Source organism: Ranitomeya variabilis, chromosome 6 (assembly GCF_051348905.1).
Source record: "Ranitomeya variabilis isolate aRanVar5 chromosome 6, aRanVar5.hap1, whole genome shotgun sequence".
Classification (NCBI taxonomy): Eukaryota; Metazoa; Chordata; class Amphibia; order Anura; family Dendrobatidae; genus Ranitomeya; species Ranitomeya variabilis.
Window position 1 is genome coordinate 548,710,862 of NC_135237.1, and position 19,450 is coordinate 548,730,311.

Here is a 19,450-nt window from a genome sequence, read left to right on the forward strand (position 1 = left end):
GAATGAGAAGGTTTGTTACAATGTGTCGGTGCAGATTTAGGTAGTAATTGTGAGGACAGGATAGGAAGAGGGGTCCTGACTCATCAGACCAGACCTCATAACTTTGTGGGCGTTGATGCACCCGGGTTTAGATTTCTTAAGCTTCCATTTGTATAATTCGCCATAACCCTCTTGTCTTCTCTTCACAGGTGACTTCAGGTTACAAGGCAAAGACCATTGCGGCTGCCCTTCCCTCGCCGATCCTGGATCCTCTCCTGTCGCCATCACTCATGGAGGACTCGGAGCTGCGCCAGCTGGTGCTCGAAATACTACACAACCTGATAGATCGCCACGACAATAGAGCCAAACTCCGCGGCATCAGGTACTCGCCTGCACGGTGCCACATGTAACCCTCTGCCTAAAAAATAGCGCACACATACTGGCAAGCCCCAACAGCGCCATGTAAATGGCATCCTAGCCTAGCACTGGCTATATGTCCAGGAGTATATATACAGATGCCCAGGAAAAAGTTTGTGGCTTTATTTTCCCTTTTTCACATTGCGATTTATTACTTTAAAGAAACAGGGGAAACCTCCTTTTTTTAAAAAAAAAAAAAATATAAATCCTCCTTGAATATTTTGATTCTCCCTGACGCTTTTTCCGCTTCATTATTTGCTTAATTAAGTACATGATTGTATTTTTATTTAATGTGAAATACTTTGCCTGCAAATATACAGCAGTGGTAATGATGGCTTATAATTATTGTGACAGTCTCCTCCCTGAAGATTAAAAATGTTGCGTAATTGCTGAGCATGGTTATAATCACAGTCTAATATCTCAGAGCAGACTGGTTACTCCTCCACGTAATACATGTTCTCCGGCTCTCGTCTGATGAGCTGGGGCGGTTCTGGTATCTTTGGACTCGCCTGTTACGGCTTTGTACCTGGTTCGGTTTGCATTTGAGAGTTGTCACCTGCATTCGGGTTTCTAGCGCCCCTAACTACAAGTGCACCCCAAATGCCTAATACCAACACATCCACCCGCAAACTCCTCACAGCGTCCGTTTTTCCATCCAAAATCGTTTTTTGCATTCAAGTGCTAGCTGTGTTTTTCACGTATAGCTCTCGTACCTATCATAGTGAAAGGGGTCATTCACATATCCGTGAGTTTTAACAAAAGGATTGTTGCAAAATCGCAGAGACTTGTTCAGTAATGAGCCTAGTGTCGGATGAAACTCAGCAATGCAAGTCTACCGAGGATGAAATAAGTATTGAACACGTCACCAATTATCTAAGTAAGTATTTTTCTAAAGGACCACTTGGCATAAAATTCTCACCAGATAAGAAATCAAACCATAGATGTCTGTAAATTAACTTTTGTGTAATGAGAAATGTCACAGAGTAATGAACATGCTTAATGAAATTTTCATTGGTGATGACCTGTTCTAGATGCCTCCTGGATGGAGAAACTAGTCGCAGGCATTGCTCAGGTGTGATTTTGGCCCATTGGTACACACACACACTCTTCAAATCCTGAAGCTTCTGTGGGCTCCTTCTATGAACTTCGAGTTTTAGTTCCTTCCATACATTTTCTATAGGATTCAGGTCTGGTGATCGGCTCGGCCATTCTAGCAGCTTTATTTTCTTTCTCTGAAACCAATTGAGAGTTTCCTTGGCTGTGTGTTTGGGATCATTTAATTGCTGAAATGTCCACCCCTTGTCTCTTCATCATCATCCTGGTAGATTGCAGCAGATTTTTATCATGAATGTCTCTGTACATTTGTCCATTCATCCTTCCTTCAGTTATATGAAGTTTGCTAGTGCCTTATGCTGAAAATCAGCCCCACACCATGATGTTCCCTCCTTCACACTTCACTGTTGGTGTGGTGTTTTAGGGGTGATATGCAGTGCCTTCTGGCCTCCAAACATAGTGTATATTACGGCATCCAAAGCGTTCAATTTTAGTTTCATCTGACCAGACTATAGTGTCCCAGTATTTCACAGGCTTGTCTAAATGTTGTTGATCAAACGTTAAACGCGTTAGAACATACGTTTTTTTCAGCAATATCTTGGATGGTGAGCGTGCATACAGGTCATGGAGGTTGCGTGGTGAGCGTTCAAACAGGCCATGTGGAGGTTGAGTGCATTACTTATAGTTTTCTTTGAAACAAATATAATTGCTGATTCTAGATCTTTCTGCAGCTTTCCATAGGTGGTCCTTGCCTCTTGTGACAACTCTTCTGATAATTATTTTCACTCATCTGTCTGAAGTCTTGAATGAAGCACCTGGTCATCACTTATGGTGAAATGATGTTCTTTCCATTTCTGGATTATAGCACTAACATTGCTCACCTCAACCTTCAGTAGTTTAAAAATTCTTCTGTGACCAATGCCATCAGTATGTTTGGCAACAGTAAGGTTGCAACAGTCTTGAGACAGCTCACCGGTTTTACCCACCATAACATGTTTCTTGTGAGACACCTTTTTATAGGCCATCAGATGAACCAGCAATTTTTTTATTTTTTTACTAAGTGGCAGGATTGCTCTCTAATTCCTGGAGTCATGACTTTCCGTGGCTTGTTGCACCTCTTTCTTCATGTGTTCAATATTTTTTCACTGTGTCATTTCTCATTATTACACATGACTTAATGTATGGACATCTATGGTTTGATTTCTTTGCCTGTGTGGTTTGGATGGGTTGTTACTGACATCTGGTGAGAGTTTCATGTCAGTAGCACATTAGAAAACAGGATTTTGGGTACTCGCCATGAAATCTTTCTCTGAGCATTCCTTGGCGATACAGGTACCATGGATGTATGCTGCTGTAGCTAGGAGGCTGACACAAGGCAAAAAAAAAGTTGTCTCCTCCTCAGCAGGGTACACCCACCAACTGGCACGAGGCTAATCAGTTAGTGAGGGAAACAGTAGGAGAAGCAACAAGAAAACAACCTTAAGCAGATCCAAAAATGCACAGACAAGGGATGGTGCTGTGTTCCCCAATGAAGGGTCAGAGAATGAGATATTACGGTGAGTACCCAAAATCCTTTTTTGTCTCACTTCATTGGAGGACAAGGGGGACACAGGTAACTATGGGACATCCAAAAGCAGTCCCAAGGGAGGGAACAGAAGAACATGCCCAGATCAGGTCAGGTGACAGACGATCGCTGCCTGCAGAACCTTCCTGCCCAGGCTTGCATCAGCTGAGATGTAGCTATGCAACCTGTAGAATCTGGAAAAACTTTGGAGGGAAGATCAGGTAGTGGCTTTGCAGATCTAGGTTGCAGAGGCCTGCTGGCGAATGACCCAGGAAGCCCCCACTGCGCGCATGTAGTGGGCCTTTACTCCCGGTGGGGGTGGTCTATCCTTGAATCGACACACCTCCAGTATGGCATAGTGGAGTACAGATGTTGCACAAGGCTGGAGAAAGCTGAGATTTCAAAGATCAATTGCAAACCTTGATAACTTTCAATGTTAGACATAGTAATAAAGTAACTGTAACTGATGTGAACTTATAGCAGACAGTAATGGTGCACTTTTAGACTGTCTTCTCTAAGTTTATACTTTCTAAGAATGAGGCTGATTTAATAATCCAGTCTAAAAGTTTATTGGAAAGTTTTTAGAACTTTTCATTACGCCGACAGAAAACACTCACCGACTCAAACAGATTTTGGTGCAGATCTTACCTTGCGCCTTTTAGGGTATGTGCACACGTTCAGGATTTCTTGCAGAAATTTCGTGACAAAAAACGGACATTTCTGCCAGAAATCCGCATGCGTTTTTTATGCGTTTTTTTGTGCGTTTTATTTGCTTTTTTTTTCTCAATGCAATAAATAGCGGGAAAAACGCAAAAAATCCGCAAAATTAATGAACATGCTTCTTTTTTTACCGCGATGCGTTTTTTTCGCGGAAAAAAAAACGCATCATGTGCACAAAAATTGCAGAATGCATTCTAAATTATAGGATGCATGTGTATGCGTTTTTTATGCATTTTTATAGCGTTTTTATCGCGAAAAATCCTAAACGTGTGCACATAGCCTCAATCCGCAGTAAATTCACAGCAGAACTGAAAAAAATCTGCAGCGTGCGCCCAATCCTGCACAGATAATATCCGCTACTGTACTGTACACTGTATGATCTGGGAGGCACGAGGATGGAATCCGCTGCTCATCGTGTGCCGTCTTCTTGCTTTTCAGGATAATCCCAGATGTTGATGACCTAAAAATTAAACGTGAGAAAATAAGTCGGCAGGATGTGAACTTCATGAAAAAGGTGAGCCGTACACCCGCAGGAACCGACATCTGCTTTCTCTCCATTTGCTGTGCTCTTGAATACGTTTTCTTGATTTCTGTTATCGGCCACTTAAGATACCAAAGAGAGGCCACTTATTAGTGCAAGCCACACGCACATCATGCAATAAAAAATAAATATACACTCACTGGCCACTTTATTAGGTACACCTGTCCAACTTCTTGTTAACACTTAATTTCTAATCAGCCAATCACATGGCGGCAACTCAGTGCATTTAGGCATGTAGACATGGTCAAGACAATCTCCTGCAGTTCAAACCGAGCATCAGTATGGGGAAGAAAGGTGATTTGAGTGCCTTTGAACGTGGCATGGTTGTTGGTGCCAGAAGGGCTGGTCTGAGTATTTCAGAAACTGCTGATCTACTGGGATTTTCACGCACAACCATCTCTAGGGTTTACAGAGAATGGTCCGAAAAAGAAAAAAAATCCAGTGAGCGGCAGTTCTGTGGGCGGAAATGCCTTGTTGATGTCAGAGGAGAATGGGCAGACTGGTTCGAGCTGATAGAAAGGCAACAGTGACTCAAATCGCCACCCGTTACAACCAAGGTAGGCCTAAGAGCATCTCTGAACGCACAGTGCGTCGAACTTTGAGGCAGATGGGCTACAGCAGCAGAAGACCACACCGGGTACCACTCCTTTCAGCTAAGAACAGGAAACTGAGGCTACAATTTGTACAAGCTCATCGAAATTGGACAGTAGAAGATTGGAAAAACGTTGCTTGGTCTGATGAGTCTCGATTTCTGCTGCGACATTCGGATGGTAGGGTCAGAATTTGGCGTAAACAACATGAAAGCATGGATCCATCCTGCCTTGTATGGAGCATCTTTGGGATGTGCAGCCGACAAATCTGCGGCAACTGTGTGATGCCATCATGTCAATATGGACCAAAATCTCTGAGGAATGCTTCCAGCACCTTGTTGAATCTATGCCACAAAGAATTGAGGCAGTTCTGAAGGCAAAAGGGGGTCCAACCCGTTACTAGCATGGTGTACCTAATAAAGTGGCCGGTGAGTGTATATATATATATATATATATATATATATATATATATATATATATAATCGTACAAAAAAGGGATCAGCACAACACTTTTAAACTTATCTTCTGGGTGCAAAGCCTTCAGGAAGCCCGTCCACTAGCTATCCAAAGTCCATAGATTCAAACAAAAGCCAGGCAGCACTCCATTGTTTCTTCATTCATCGTGCAGTGTTTAATTACACCCACATGTCTGTCCGACGTTTCGGCTCTAAATGAGCCTTTCTCAAGCAGTGGGTAAGCTTTTACAGTGCATATATATAGGTTTAAAACCATAACAAACCTTATTGCCATTGGTGGTAAATACAGTCCATGTGTAACGATATAAATATATTGATTGTGCTCCTTAATATAATAAAGTGCTTTAGTGCATTATAAAGTGCCTCATTGTGTATCTATCTTATACATAAATTAAAATCTTTAACAGATTATCTTATTGCGTGTGTCTTACCCCCGGAGCTGCATGGTAGTAATGGAGGACATTCTCATGTATCTCAGCGTTCTCTAAGATCTATTGCGCATGTCCGCAACGTCAGCTCTCTGTGTTGGGCCAAGGACCAATCAATCACATCCGCGCATGCGCTGAAACACATTATTACGCCATCTTTGTGGTGGCATTCTATATCGGCCATACTATGTGAGGTAATTCCTCATTAAAGTGGGACGGCACTTGCGCATACTGCGCTATCTGTCCTCTTAAAGAGTCCCTTAATTATCCATATGACTGCGCAATACTTGGCTTTAGTATTATTATGTTTCTTAGTTTATTCATTTGACAACTCCTCATATATTTAACCACTATGTTATATCTCATATATTCTCTAGGTATATTTAATGGATATTTATAGTGCATAATTCCACCCTGACATTCCGGGCTTAGCTTACTACAAGCCAAAGTCCGGAAGTCATACAGCTAACTAGCTGGTTACAGCTTAACCCTCTCAGGTCGAGCCGCTCACAGCCCCAGCTGTACAAAGCGGTAGCACCCTTATCCTGATATATGGTCACTATTAAAGCTTAATTAATGAGGAGACAAGGTAACATTTTCACTGCTTTTTATTGATCAAAACCACGGTCCAACACAGTAGCATATTACGGAATATAAATAAAAGAGCATTTGGGGCTGTGAGCGGCTCGACCTGAGAGGGTTGAGCTGATACCAGCTAGTTAGCTGTATGACTTCCGGACTTTGGCTTGTAGTAAGCTAAGCCCGGAATGTCAGGGTGGAATTATGCACTATAAATATCCATTAAATATACCTAGAGAATATATGAGATATAACATAGTGGTTAAATATATGAGGAGTTGTCAAATGAATAAACTAAGAAACATAATAATACTAAAGCCAAGTATTGCGCAGTCATATGGATAATTAAGGGACTCTTTAAGAGGACAGATAGCGCAGTATGCGCAAGTGCCGTCCCACTTTAATGAGGAATTACCTCACATAGTATGGCCGATATAGAATGCCACCACAAAGATGGCGTAATAATGTGTTTCTGCGCATGCGCGGATGTGATTGATTGGTCCTTGGCCCAACACAGAGAGCTGACGTTGCGGACATGCGCAATAGATCTTAGAGAACGCTGAGATACATGAGAATGTCCTCCATTACTACCATGCAGCTCCGGGGGTAAGACACACGCAATAAGATAATCTGTTAAAGATTTTAATTTATGTATAAGATAGATACACAATGAGGCACTTTATAATGCACTAAAGCACTTTATTATATTAAGGAGCACAATCAATATATTTATATCGTTACACATGGACTGTATTTACCACCAATGGCAATAAGGTTTGTTATGGTTTTAAACCTATATATATGCACTGTAAAAGCTTACCCACTGCTTGAGAAAGGCTCATTTAGAGCCGAAACGTCGGACAGACATGTGGGTGTAATTAAACACTGCACGATGAATGAAGAAACAATGGAGTGCTGCCTGGCTTTTGTTTGAATAAATATATAAATATATATATATATATATATATACACACACAAGAGCAGCACAAAAGAAAAGCGAGTGGGTGCAGAGCCCCCCAGGCAGATACCAGACCTCAATTATAGAACTCCAAAAATCAGAGGCAGCACACCGTTTGAAGTTAAAAAATAGCTATTTAATTAGCCCATCTTAGCGACGTTTCGGTCCACAATGATGTGAACCGTTTTGTGTGTGTGTGTGTATATATATATATATATATATATATATATATATATATATATATATATATATATATATATATATACATACATACATACATACATACGTGTGTGTGTGTGTAAAAAGCAGGCGTCAAATGATGCCTTTTTTTTTTACCCCCCCAGAAAAAAAAAAAAAACCTCTTCCAAAAGTGTTCACTTCCAGTAAAAAAAAAAATAAATTATATACAGTACATACACACATATATATATATATATATATATATATATATATATATATATATATATATATATATATATATATATATATATATATATGTGTGTGTATAATTTATTTTATTTATTTTTTTCACGAAAAGCATTTTTTGATGTATGCTTTTATGAAAAAAAAAAAAGAATTCTGGACCATTTGTTTTTGACATCCTCTATGTATCACAGTACATGGCAGACTGCAGAATACGTCTCCCTCAAATATGTGATCTTGCTCTGATGACAGTGTCTGTAAACTGTCTTTTTTTTTCTTCTCTCCTGAACCATCTTCTAATCTAAGCGAAAATATGACCACATCAAAGTTGAAATTTCAACTTGCCGCTAATCAGCTTAGTTTGGGAGCATAACGTAGTCTAAAGTCTGCTTTCTGTCTAACTGGTAACTCCTCCTCCTCCTTCTCCTCCTTTCTCATCCTCCTTTTCCTCTTCCTCCTCCTGCTGCTTTCTGTCCACTGTTCTTTTTACTGCAGCTCTGCTAATGAAGAGGTCACAATGATCTCCAGCTCTGGTGCATAGTCTGAAGTCGTCTGTACTAGACCTCTTATATCTAAGTTTTAGGCTGCTGCTCTGTTCTTCCACCATGCTTTTCCTGCAGCTCTGCTTTCTATAGACACACGCTCAGTGACAGTTCACCAGTAACAATCTGGTTCTCTAGAAGTATGGCATTGGGTGTTTAGCGTACCACATATTAACAAGACGACATGTCTGTGCAGCACGGCCAGCAGCTGTACCGGCACATATACCTGGGCTGCAAGGAGGAGGACAACGTGCAGAAGAACTACGAGCTCCTGTACACGGCCCTGTCACTGGTGACCATCGAGCTGGCCAACGAAGAAGTGGTGATCGACCTGATACGGGTGGCTATCGCATTGCAGGTTCGCCTATGGTGGTGGAGGGTGGTTGTTTTTTTTTTTCTTTAGATTCAAAAAGTGTAGATTTTTTTTTTATAAAGTAAATGTCTACTGCTGAAAATTTTTTTAATGTATCTATAAATATGTTCACAAATCTGCAGACTAAAATAGTTCTTCCCATCTTCATAGATGGATATTGTCGGATAGTTCTTGTAAAAACAAACACTTTTGCAATTTATTACTTATTAAAATTTGCAGCCTATCTTGAGATATAACACTTTTGTTTACAGCTCGTTGCCTAGGAGACCTGTTATGGAAATATTAGGGTTGGATAAATATATCCCTGTGTGTGCTGTGGCCGCTCCCAATTAGACTGAGTATTTTGAGCGCTCATCAAGAATGGACTGTACACAACTGTGACAGAACAACATTCCATCAATACTGATACTTTATTGTACATACATAGTTTTATATTTTCACATAGAAAGGAGTGGTTAGGGGTTGTCAGGGGTGGTTAGTTAATTACCATATTGTCTAGCTCCTCTGTCATTGGTTATCTAAACATATATGGAATATTGTGATTAATGCTCATATGACTGCTGATTAAGCTGATTAAGCAACTAAACTTGAGTTCTGTATGTAGGACAGAGTTGAGTCATCTGACACTGTTGGTCTGCTGTTTTTAAGATGGAAAAACCCCATACAATCTGTCTGGCTTATATCAGTTTGTCAGCCATTTTAAACCATTGATTATAATGTATATATTAGCTGTGAGCATATAAGTATATATTTGATTATAGAGGAGTATACATGCAAGTGAGATCTACATGATATATATATATTTCTATCACAAGCCCCCCTTAGATATCACTTGCCCTAATCCTAGCCTCCTGTCCCAAAGCGCTGCAACTCTTTTGTGCTGTCGGCGAACTGACACAAGCCTAACGCCTGTGCCCCACTCCGTACAGACTTTTCGCAAATGGGCGGTCAGGAGATCTGTCCCTAACGGGGGTTCATTGCAATCAGTCTCTTAGTCAATAGCATGTGTAGTGAGCGATGTGTAGTCTTTATCAGGGAGGTCATCTTTTTCGGTCAGGCCGCAACATCATTCTGGCTTGGATGTCATCTTCTGGTAGGGGAGCTTTCTTGCCATGCGATGAGTGGATCCAAGTGGGTCTTCCATCCAGTTTCACAGAGTTTGGTGTCATCAGCAGCACTTGAGCAGGATCATCAAATCTGGGATCGAGTGGTGTTCTCCTTTCAAACTTTTCCACCAACACCCAGTCTCCTGGCTTCTAGGAGTGCATACCGGACACTGAATCTGGATCTGGCAATGAAGAAAAAAACTCGAGAATGGATGTTAGCAAGTTTCTTGGTGATTTCAATTACATAAGCAGACAAAGTATCATATTGCATAGTCAGCTGCTGAGGGAAAGGATACCCCTAACCTGGGACTAGACACAAACAAAATTTCATATAATGACAGCTTTTCTGGGCCTCTGGGAGTGTGCCTAACACTGAGTAGTGTGATTGGGAGTGTGTAGGCCTAAGTCTGACCTTACTGCTGACTAGATCTCTCATGTGAGGTCTGCTGTGAATGCAGGTCCCTGGTCACTCTCTATCACTTCTGGGACCCCATGGCTGCATATCTCATCTCTGAGAGTAGCTTCTTTGCAGTAGTCTTTGCTGACTGGTTCTTCACTGGGAAAGCTTCTGGCTGTCATCCTGAGAACATGTCAACGACCACAAGGACATATTCGAATCCTCCACTTGGCGGCATCTGGATGTGGTCTATCTGGATCCTCTGGAAGGGGTACAGTGGTCTGGCAAGACAATGTGTGGGAACTTTCTTCATTCTTCCAGGGTTGCATTTGCCACAGGTCAGACAGCTGTTTATGAACTTGGCTGTTAGGGTGGAGATTTCTGGAGCGAACCAGTAAGCACCAATCGGAACATTCATCTGTGTCTTTAATCTGTGTGTGGGCCCATGTGCCCACTGGACCACCATAGGGTACATGCTTCGGGGTAAACAGGGTTTGTAGTCCATTGAGTATACCCTTCCTTCTTCATGTGTTGCTCACTTTTGCATCCAGCATTCCTTCTTGTCCTTTGGGGCTTGCTCTTGCAGCTTTTTTGAGCAGATACCAGGATGTCATCTTGTCAGGTTTCCTGTCTTCAGCCGTCCTGTAGTAGCCGTCCGGCTCTACGACCTCTTCCACTTGTCCATATTGTCTTCCCTTGACTGTTTCTTTGGCTGCCATATCCGCCATGTTGTTGCCTCGTGCCTCTACTGTGTTTAGTTTTCCATGCGCTTTGACTTTTAGCATTGTCACCACTTTTGGAAGTTGAAGTGTGTTCAGCAGGTCCTTAATGGCTCCATTGATGCTTCACGGTTGTTCCGCTGGCTGTTATGAAGTCCCTTGCAGCCCAGATGGGTCCGAAGTCGTGTGCTATGCCATGCAAGTACCTTGAATCGGTATACATTTTCTCAGTCTTGTCTTCTGCCATCTGGTAGGCCTTCATCAGCGCTATCAGTTCTGCTTCCTGGGCTGACAGACTGGGCGGCAGACTTCTGGACCACAGGATCTCTTGATTGCTGGTCGCTGCACCTCCCGTGTGGAATCTTCCTTCATCATCTGCAAATCTGGAGCCATCCACATAGAGGATCAACTCTGGGTTGGTCAGTGGCTCTTCTGCCACCTTGGGTAGTCCTGCTGTTTCCTGTTGCATGATGCTGAAGCAATCATGGTCATCCGTCCGGAGCAAATTCAGATCCCTGCAGAAGGTATCATGCAGATTTTGATCAGACTTTTTATCTGAGGATCCGTATCTGTATCCCCCCTTGGGAGTGGGAGTAGAGTGGGCGGATTGAGGACTGTGCATCTGGAGATGGTGACATTGTTGGGCAGGAGTAGAGAGCACTGGAGGCGAAGATGCCTGGCGGTGGAGAGATGATTTAGCTGGGTTTGGTTGAGGATTGCTGAGATGTCATGCGGAGCCAGGATTTCCAATGGTTTTTCCACTGATGTCAGTAGTCCTGTCCAGGAGGGCGTGTGCTGCAACTGCTGCTCTCATGCGGGAGGAAGAGGCTCCCCTTGCAACTGGATCCAGGCAAGCTGAAAAGTAGTCCGAAAGTCTCTGCTTTCCCCCCTGAAGCTGTGTCAGGACTCCAGTAGCAAGGCCTTCTTTTCTCATCAAGTAGAGACGGAATGGCTTCTCGTAGTCAGATAGGCCTAGTGCTGGCAGAGACTACAGAGCCTTTTAACTTCTTGAACGAACTGAAGGCCACATCTCTCTGGAGGAACAGGGGTCACGCTGACGTATTCACACAGAGGCTGCATTAGGACGGAAGCATCAGGGATCCAGGCTCTGCAATATGAAACTAGACCAAGGAAGGCCTGTAGCACCTTTGGAGTTGTCGGAGGGACCATCTTCTCCACTGCGGTCTTCCGGTCATCTGTCAGGTGTTTCGCCTGGTGAGCAATACAGTGTCTCTGGAACGTAACTTGCTTCAGACACCACTGGACTTTGTTCTTTGAGATCTTGCAGTGCTGCTCCGCCAGGTAGAGTAGGAGATACAAGGAATGGGCTTTACACGTGTCAAAGTTAATTGCACAAAGGAGTAGATTGTCCATGTATTGTAGCAGGGTCACTTCTGCATGTTCTGCGACCCAGTTGGTGAGGACTGTGGACATTGCTTTGGTGAACCGTGAAGGGCTGTTCTTGGCCCATTGTGGCATCACTGTCCATGTGTGTTGTCCCCCCTGGTGCATTAAGGCAAACAGGAACTGGTCTTCCGGATGAAGGGGGAACACTGGAGAAAACCTTAGCCAGGTCGGTCACTGTGAACACTTTTGCTGTGGCAGACACATTTGAGAGCAGAGTGTGTGGATTCGGCATAATTGCAGTTTCAAACACCGTGGCGTCATTCACAGCTCTCAGGTTATATACCATTCTGAACTTGGCTGGCTCTCCTTTTACAGTCTTTTTCTTGACGGGGAAAAGCGGGGTATTGCAAGGCGATGTGCGAGGAACAATTATTCCTATTTCCAGGTAGACCTTCAGTTGGTCAGAGGCAGCTTGACTCTAGGCCTGGCCTGGGCCTTACGAGGGTACGGGGTACATGGCTTGAGTGACACCCGTACTGGGGCAACTTGAGGTTTTCTCACGTGCTGGGGTCCCTTAGACCATAGACTTTCTGGTACTACATCCAGTACCTCCTTGGGTAGGCCTCGATTGTTTAATGTTCTTGTAGGGCCGCCAGCATGACTCTTCTCGGGTCAGGGATGAAGAAAGTGTCACTGTCCCATCTTCCTGGAACACTGTGGTTGCCTTCAGCTTCTGCAGTAGGTTCGCTCCCAGCAGGTTGAGTGGCAGGTCCTTTACACCACAAACTGGGACAGGATAGAGTGTCCTGGCTGAGTGCACACGCTCAGTGGCTTTGTAAGCTGAGAATGTCTGACTTGACCATCAATGCCCATGCGAGACACAGAGAATTCTGATAGGCAGGTGGGATGAGCGAGTTCCACAGGTGTCATCACACTTCTGGCTGCACCACTTTGGATCTGACAACACCATCCATTTTAAGGGTAATTTGAGGTACTGGTCTTGCAGATGAAGTTTTACATGTCAGGAGCATAGTGTCTTGCGGACCTGGCTTGCTTGCCTCTGTCCTATGGACGGGGTACTTCACTGCTTTCTGCACTTCCTCCTTGACCTGTTTCTCTGGACCAACTCTTGGATTGCATGGGTCCAGTCTCTTCGGGGGCATGGGTGCTTTTGCACTGGTTCTGGTAATGGCCAAACTTGCCACAGATGTAACACTTGACACTTTTTCTGTCTTTGTAGGGTGGTTGCTCTTCCAGGTCAGTGGTCACCATGAGAGGGGCTGTCTTCTGCACCCCTGGTTGAGACTCAATCCCTTTGGCTACTGTGGACAACGGCATGATGGGTACTGTAGCGGCAGCGGGGTCCGGCCTGCTGGCTGTGGCTGCGGTGGTAAGATGGGGCCTGCAGGTGCATTCGTGGCGAGGCCCGGGGGTGCCATGAGACTGGCGGCTGCATCCAACCCAAGGTCTTGGGGCATTACAGGGGCTGCGGCTGCATCTGCCGTCACTTCTTACCCCTGGTCTGACATAGCTTCTCCCCTTTGCTAACCTTATTGAGGTCGGTGTCTCCTCTCTGGAGTCTGCAGCGGTTCTTCTGGTGTGTTGGTCGGCACTTTGCAGCGTCTTCACCTCTGGCTCCCCTTCCAGCGTTCTCAGCAGCACGGCACCCGTTTCCTTCTTCGCGCTCTTTGCGGTGCTATAATGGTGGCAATTTTGGTGACAATCGGCAATAAACAGTCTCCTAGGCGCACATAAAACATTTTTTCTGGGTCAGTCCACTGCTATTGACCTGTTCCTAGGCCTAGCCACTATCAGTGGTTTCCTGATTGGCTGTCTCAGTCCATGCCCAAAGGCCTGTGTATCTGGTCATGAATGGTGAAGCCCAAGTCTTGGAATACTTGCATTACTCTGCAATGAAACTTCTTTACAGACTCTGTCTTTTCTTGGCTCATGTCATGTAAGCTGAGGGCCTGTCCGGCCAGCCTGCCTTTGGCCCACTCTCTGAGTTGTTCAATTAGCTGTGGCCCTGACTTCCAAGCATGTACGTCTGATTCTGCTGGAAGTTTGAATTGTTCCTTCATGATTGGCCAGAGTGCATCACCTGCTTCTATTTTCATTCATGGCCCAGAGATCATTCCAGGTGGCTGCATATGTTTACTGCTTCTGCTACATTCTTCGGTAAAATGGCATGGGATGCATCCCTGGGTCTGGAAGATTGTCATCTGACTTGAAGTGCAGTGCACATAGTGTAATGGTGGTGCCTCTATCTGCCCCTGCATTCTTGGTGCCTGTGGGTTTCTTTTCTAGTACTAGACAGCATGTATGATGTTCCCTCTTCATCTTCATCAGAGGAATAGTTGTGATAGCTTGTACTGGGGTCGTACACTGACTGATTTTGGACTTAGAAGTTGCTTTTTTGTGTGAGGATGTCTCCCCCCTTGCTGAAGCTGTGATGGATTAGGCTTATAGTTTCATGTTGGTGTGAATGTGGATGCAGGCAGCTCTGACCGGTGCTGAAGCTGTACATTATCAATACATAGTGATATCAATGTTCATGTAAAACCTTAAGGGTTACAATATTGTTGACTGTGAAATGAGGTAACGAAGGATCTGTCAGTGAGCTCGTTCTGATATCATGCCTCCCCCCTCTGCACCCAGGGCTGAGCTGTCTGCTACCTGATGTGTCTGGGGCTGCCCACTGTGGGGGGGGCTTTCACCCTCTTTCCCCGATATCACAAATGGCAATGGCTAGACTGTGCCAGGGACATGGAAAGGGAACCTTGTGCTTTAAGCACCATATTGTTTGAATTGGGCGTTGGCCCAGCCGGCAACAAGGAGGAAAAAAAAGGAAGAAGAAGAGGGAGGGGTTGAGGAGTGAGACAAAGGAATAGTAGGAGGGGAGAGAGAATGTGGAGAGAGAGGGAGGAGAAGAGAGGAATGGAGAAAGAGGGGAGTGAGAGGGTGAGGAGAAGAGGGAGGAGAGAGAGAGGAGAAAGGTGTGGTGGGGGAGTGGAGAAGGAGGGAGGAGAAGATGGAGGGTGGAGAAGGAGGGTAAGAGAGAGAAGAGAAAAAAATGTGGAGGAAGAGGAGAGGAAAGGAGAGAGAATGCGGAGAGAAAAGACTGACAGAGAAAAAAAAAAGAGGATAGATGAGAACAACAAGAATAATAAAGAGGAGCAATTATGCCTTCTCCCTGTAGGGAGAGACGGGGCGCACCACATACTGTGCAAAAATAACTACCTATACCATGGATTCTGCTAAAAGCAGACTGCGCAGATTCTCCCGTCTCATACCCACAAAAATCACTTCCTGGTTTGCTCACATAACTTTCTGTACCACCTAAACGATGTAAGCTCTGCTGCCACTTCATACCATGTATTAGTATTCAGCAATCTAACATCAGCTACTGTAACTTCCCTTATTTTCCTTTCTACGTCATGCCACTCCGCAGCTTGAAGTCTGCCATTCTAATGAATTTCACGTACTTTATACCTTCCAAAAATCTTCACATACTTAACACCTTCGTGTCCTGCCACTATCTAGGGGCTGTTTTCTCATCAGGAAGTAAAAAGACTTTCCTGTTGCTCGGCCACTTTATTCCCCATGGCAAAAGCAAAAAAATGAAAATGAAAAACACACAAAAATGAAAAAAGAAAACAGTACTAAAAAAACTTCTAAAAATGAGTATATAAAACACTAAGAAAAACTCAAAACGATAAGAAAAACCTTCAAAAACTTAGTTCACAACCAAAAACTCAAAACTTTGATACAAGAGTAAGGAAAAAAAACTTTTTTCAAAAATAAATAAATAAAAAATAAAAAGGTAAAGAGATTGAAGATTGAGGAAAACTTAATTAAAAATTTTAAAATGCCGCAAAAAGAAAAAGACCCTTCAAGAGAGTAAAAAAAAAAAAATTTAAAATTAAAACGGCTTTCCTCTTCTTTTTTTTTTTTTTTTTTTTTTTTTTAGAATCTCTGCGCTCAAATGCAGTCAGAGACACACTTCCTCTTTTACTCCGTATGCCATTGCAATAATATCAAATGTCACTAAAATCACGTTTTTCATATCAAAAATGATAGATACAATTTAAATTTCACTTCTTCACACAAAAAAACTACACATAGCTAGCATTGCAGCTGAAAACAGTCAGAAAAAAAACCAGATGTGACAGTTTGATTTACAATGCATATCTCTCCTTCAGCTGAAAAAAGAGGAAGTTTAACAGAACTATTTCTGCTTCTTAAAGCGGCAATAGTACATGACACAAACAGAAACAGACAATCTGAGAGATGCCCTTTTTAATTCTGTGACACATGCAGGCCGTTCTGGGAACAGACAACTGTCAATCGCACTGGCACGCATATGCCGGGAATCTACCACCCTCCGATCCGGTCGTCCTGACTGGCCGCCGGCTACGGGAATCTGTGGCAGCCCCTGTAATCTATCACCATCCGAGCCTGGATTCTGGAGCCACCTGCTCCGGAACTACCTGTTCCTTTCCTCTTGCACGGGAATCTGTGATAGCTTACTCAGCGATTTGAACTCCTGCTGTCTGTTACCCAGCCACCATAAACAAAAGTCACTTTTTCCTTCTTCTCTCGGATTTTACACAAATACATATACACGGTACACAGCAGACACCTCCCAGGGTGGATTCGTGGCTACGGATTTTTTACACTACCTGGGAATTTGTGACCACATCTGACCGGCAAGAGGCATAGACAAGGACTGGGCACAGGGGACTTTCAGGTAAGATGATAACATTTTCTTACCTTACTTATGGAGCTGCGCAGTCTCCTGCCCCTGTGCCAGGCCACGCTACAACTTCCGTATCTCCGGTTAGAAGGATCCCGTGCGTTTCATCCGAGCCGTTGGGCGCCATTGGGCGCCATATTTCCATAACAGACCGACCACCGCTGATGTCTGGTTTGTAAGAGCTGCACTGATTAGGAGGCAGTAGTGCTCCCCAATGATCCTGGCCAGCTCCAAAACAGTGCTTACAGACTAGATAGAAAAGAGCTTGTAAGCGCTGTGCATGATCGGTGGTCGGTCTCCAAGGCAATGATCTGTAAACAAAGGAAAAATGGGAATATCTCAAGAATAGCTGAAAATTTTAACAAGCGGTAAATGGCAAAATTGCTCGTATTTACAAGCACTATCTGACAATATGTATCCTGCTAGCGGTAATAGCTTTATCCTTCTGATGCAGAGCGCCAAAGCTTCTGCATAAATGTAAAGGTGGAATATTTTCTTCTGTCTTCCAGCTGCCCCCACTAAGGGGAACTTCGAAGTTTATTACATACTGGGACAAATTTATGAAAAGTTTCCGATGGCTTGTTCACACTCATTGTTTTTGGTGCTTTTATTACTTGCTGAAAAAAAAAAAAAAAAACAACAGCGTTTTACAGAATCTGCTAAAGTAAATGAGATTTCTAAAAATCTCATTCACACAGTGTATTTTTTTTTCCTTGCATTTATTTTTTTTCTCCAAAGACGCAGCATGTCAATTCAGTCACATATAGTTTTTCCTCATTTGAGATCAAAAAAGCAAAACACAAAAAGGAAACGCATCTAAAAACTCACTATATTTATGCTGCTTTTTTTTTGGTTATAGTCTGCATCTTTCATGCAGAAAAAAAAAAATGGAACCGAGAAAAAAAAAAAAGCTACATGTGAACATACCCAATTTTGTGGGTAAATTTAGAGGGGGACTTTCAGCAAGACTGGCGTTCATTTGCCGCCGGTGTAATATGTGCCAAATTCACTTTATATTGATGTAATTTTGGGTCACTGTGGCGCATCTTAGACCATGCCCATTTGCAGGAAGACACACCCTTCCATTACAATCCACACCCCCTTGTCAATCAAGGCACAGAAATTGTCCAAAACATATAACAAGACACTTAGCTCCTGATCGTGGGGTATTGTTGAGTGTATGTATATAGTCAGTATCCCACAGTCTGTTCCTGAGTTACTAAGAATTCAGTATTTTGAATTGATATGTAAATGAGACTGAAGAGCTATGGTAGATCTGAGGCCTCTGTCACTCCAGCTCTATTCCCGGCCCAGCGCCGACGACTCCTGCTTGACTGACGCGTCCTTTGCGTGAAGTCACACAACATAGAGGCTATCAGTCAAGCCAGGAGGAGACATAGCTGGGCCAGGAATAGAGCTGGAGTGACAGAGGCTTTGGATCTACCATAGCTCTTCAGCCTCATTTACATATAAATTCATACATTGTTTTTCCAGTAACAGAGGAGCGGACTGGCCATGTAATGGTATTAACTCATATGACTCCTGCTGATATTCTTCCCATAGGACCTGGCAATCACAAACGAGGACAACCTGCCGATGTTCAGCCGCTGCAGCATCATGGCGCTAGTCGCAGCATACCTCAATTTCCTCAGCCAAATGATTGCGGTTCCCGCATTTTGCCAGCACGTCAGCAAGGTAATGTTCTGGATTTGTAAACTTTCTTTTATTTGGGAAAAAAAAAGAATCACCCTTTTCAGACAAACCTCACCCCATCCCATTAAGCCATGCCTCCTTTCAAGTGAACGCCGTTAAAGGGGTTGTTCGGCCTTGGGGTACAAGACTGCGGTCACTGTATGCTCACCGTGAGACTTCTCTGGGAGCGGGCCCACAAGTCTGTGATTCGCATAGTTCCAGCCACATTCCAACTAGACTGTTTCCAATGCGCTTGCATTGAACGAAGCCACGCACGTCTAGTGGGCATGTGACTGCATGTATGTAAATCACATACTTGAAGTTACGCTCCCGGCGCCAGCACGCACTGTGCACAATGTGAGGATTCACAAGTCTGCAGTCACATACCTGTTCCCTAAGGCCGGACAACCGCTTTAATAAATAAATCTGGAACCAAATGTGACAATTTACATAAAAATGATTACACCCTTCTATCACAATCCTTTTTTTCTTACTATTGAGTGTGGGAATTGGATTATTCCGGCTATTAATATCATCCCTTATTCCTCAGGTCATAGAAACGAGGAACATGGAGGCCCCCTACTTCCTGCCAGAAGTCCTGTTTAGGGACAAGTGCAGGTAATATGTTGTTGGGAACATTGATCGTCAGGTAATGACCATAACAAAAAAACTCATGGAAGTTGGAGACTCTTGACCCCCTCCCGATTATTTATTATTATTTTTTTTATGCTTTTTATTTTATTCTGCTCCTTCTTCCTGGAGCCATAATTTATTTTCTCTTCTGATTACA

General features: G+C 43.6%; 1 protein-coding gene across 5 annotated transcripts in view; it reads left to right on the forward strand.

Moving 5' to 3' along the window:
* EFR3A (EFR3 homolog A) overlaps positions 1–19,450 on the forward strand; it is a 147,738-nt gene that overhangs the window by 104,389 nt on the left and 23,899 nt on the right. For all 5 annotated transcript variants that reach the window (XM_077271245.1, XM_077271244.1, XM_077271246.1 and 2 more), the window contains exons 14-18: positions 189–361; positions 4,172–4,247; positions 8,467–8,628; positions 18,532–18,663; positions 19,211–19,278. In XM_077271245.1, coding sequence (XP_077127360.1) covers positions 189–361; positions 4,172–4,247; positions 8,467–8,628; positions 18,532–18,663; positions 19,211–19,278 — 611 coding nt within the window. The remainder of the gene's footprint in view (positions 1–188; positions 362–4,171; positions 4,248–8,466; positions 8,629–18,531; positions 18,664–19,210; positions 19,279–19,450) is intronic.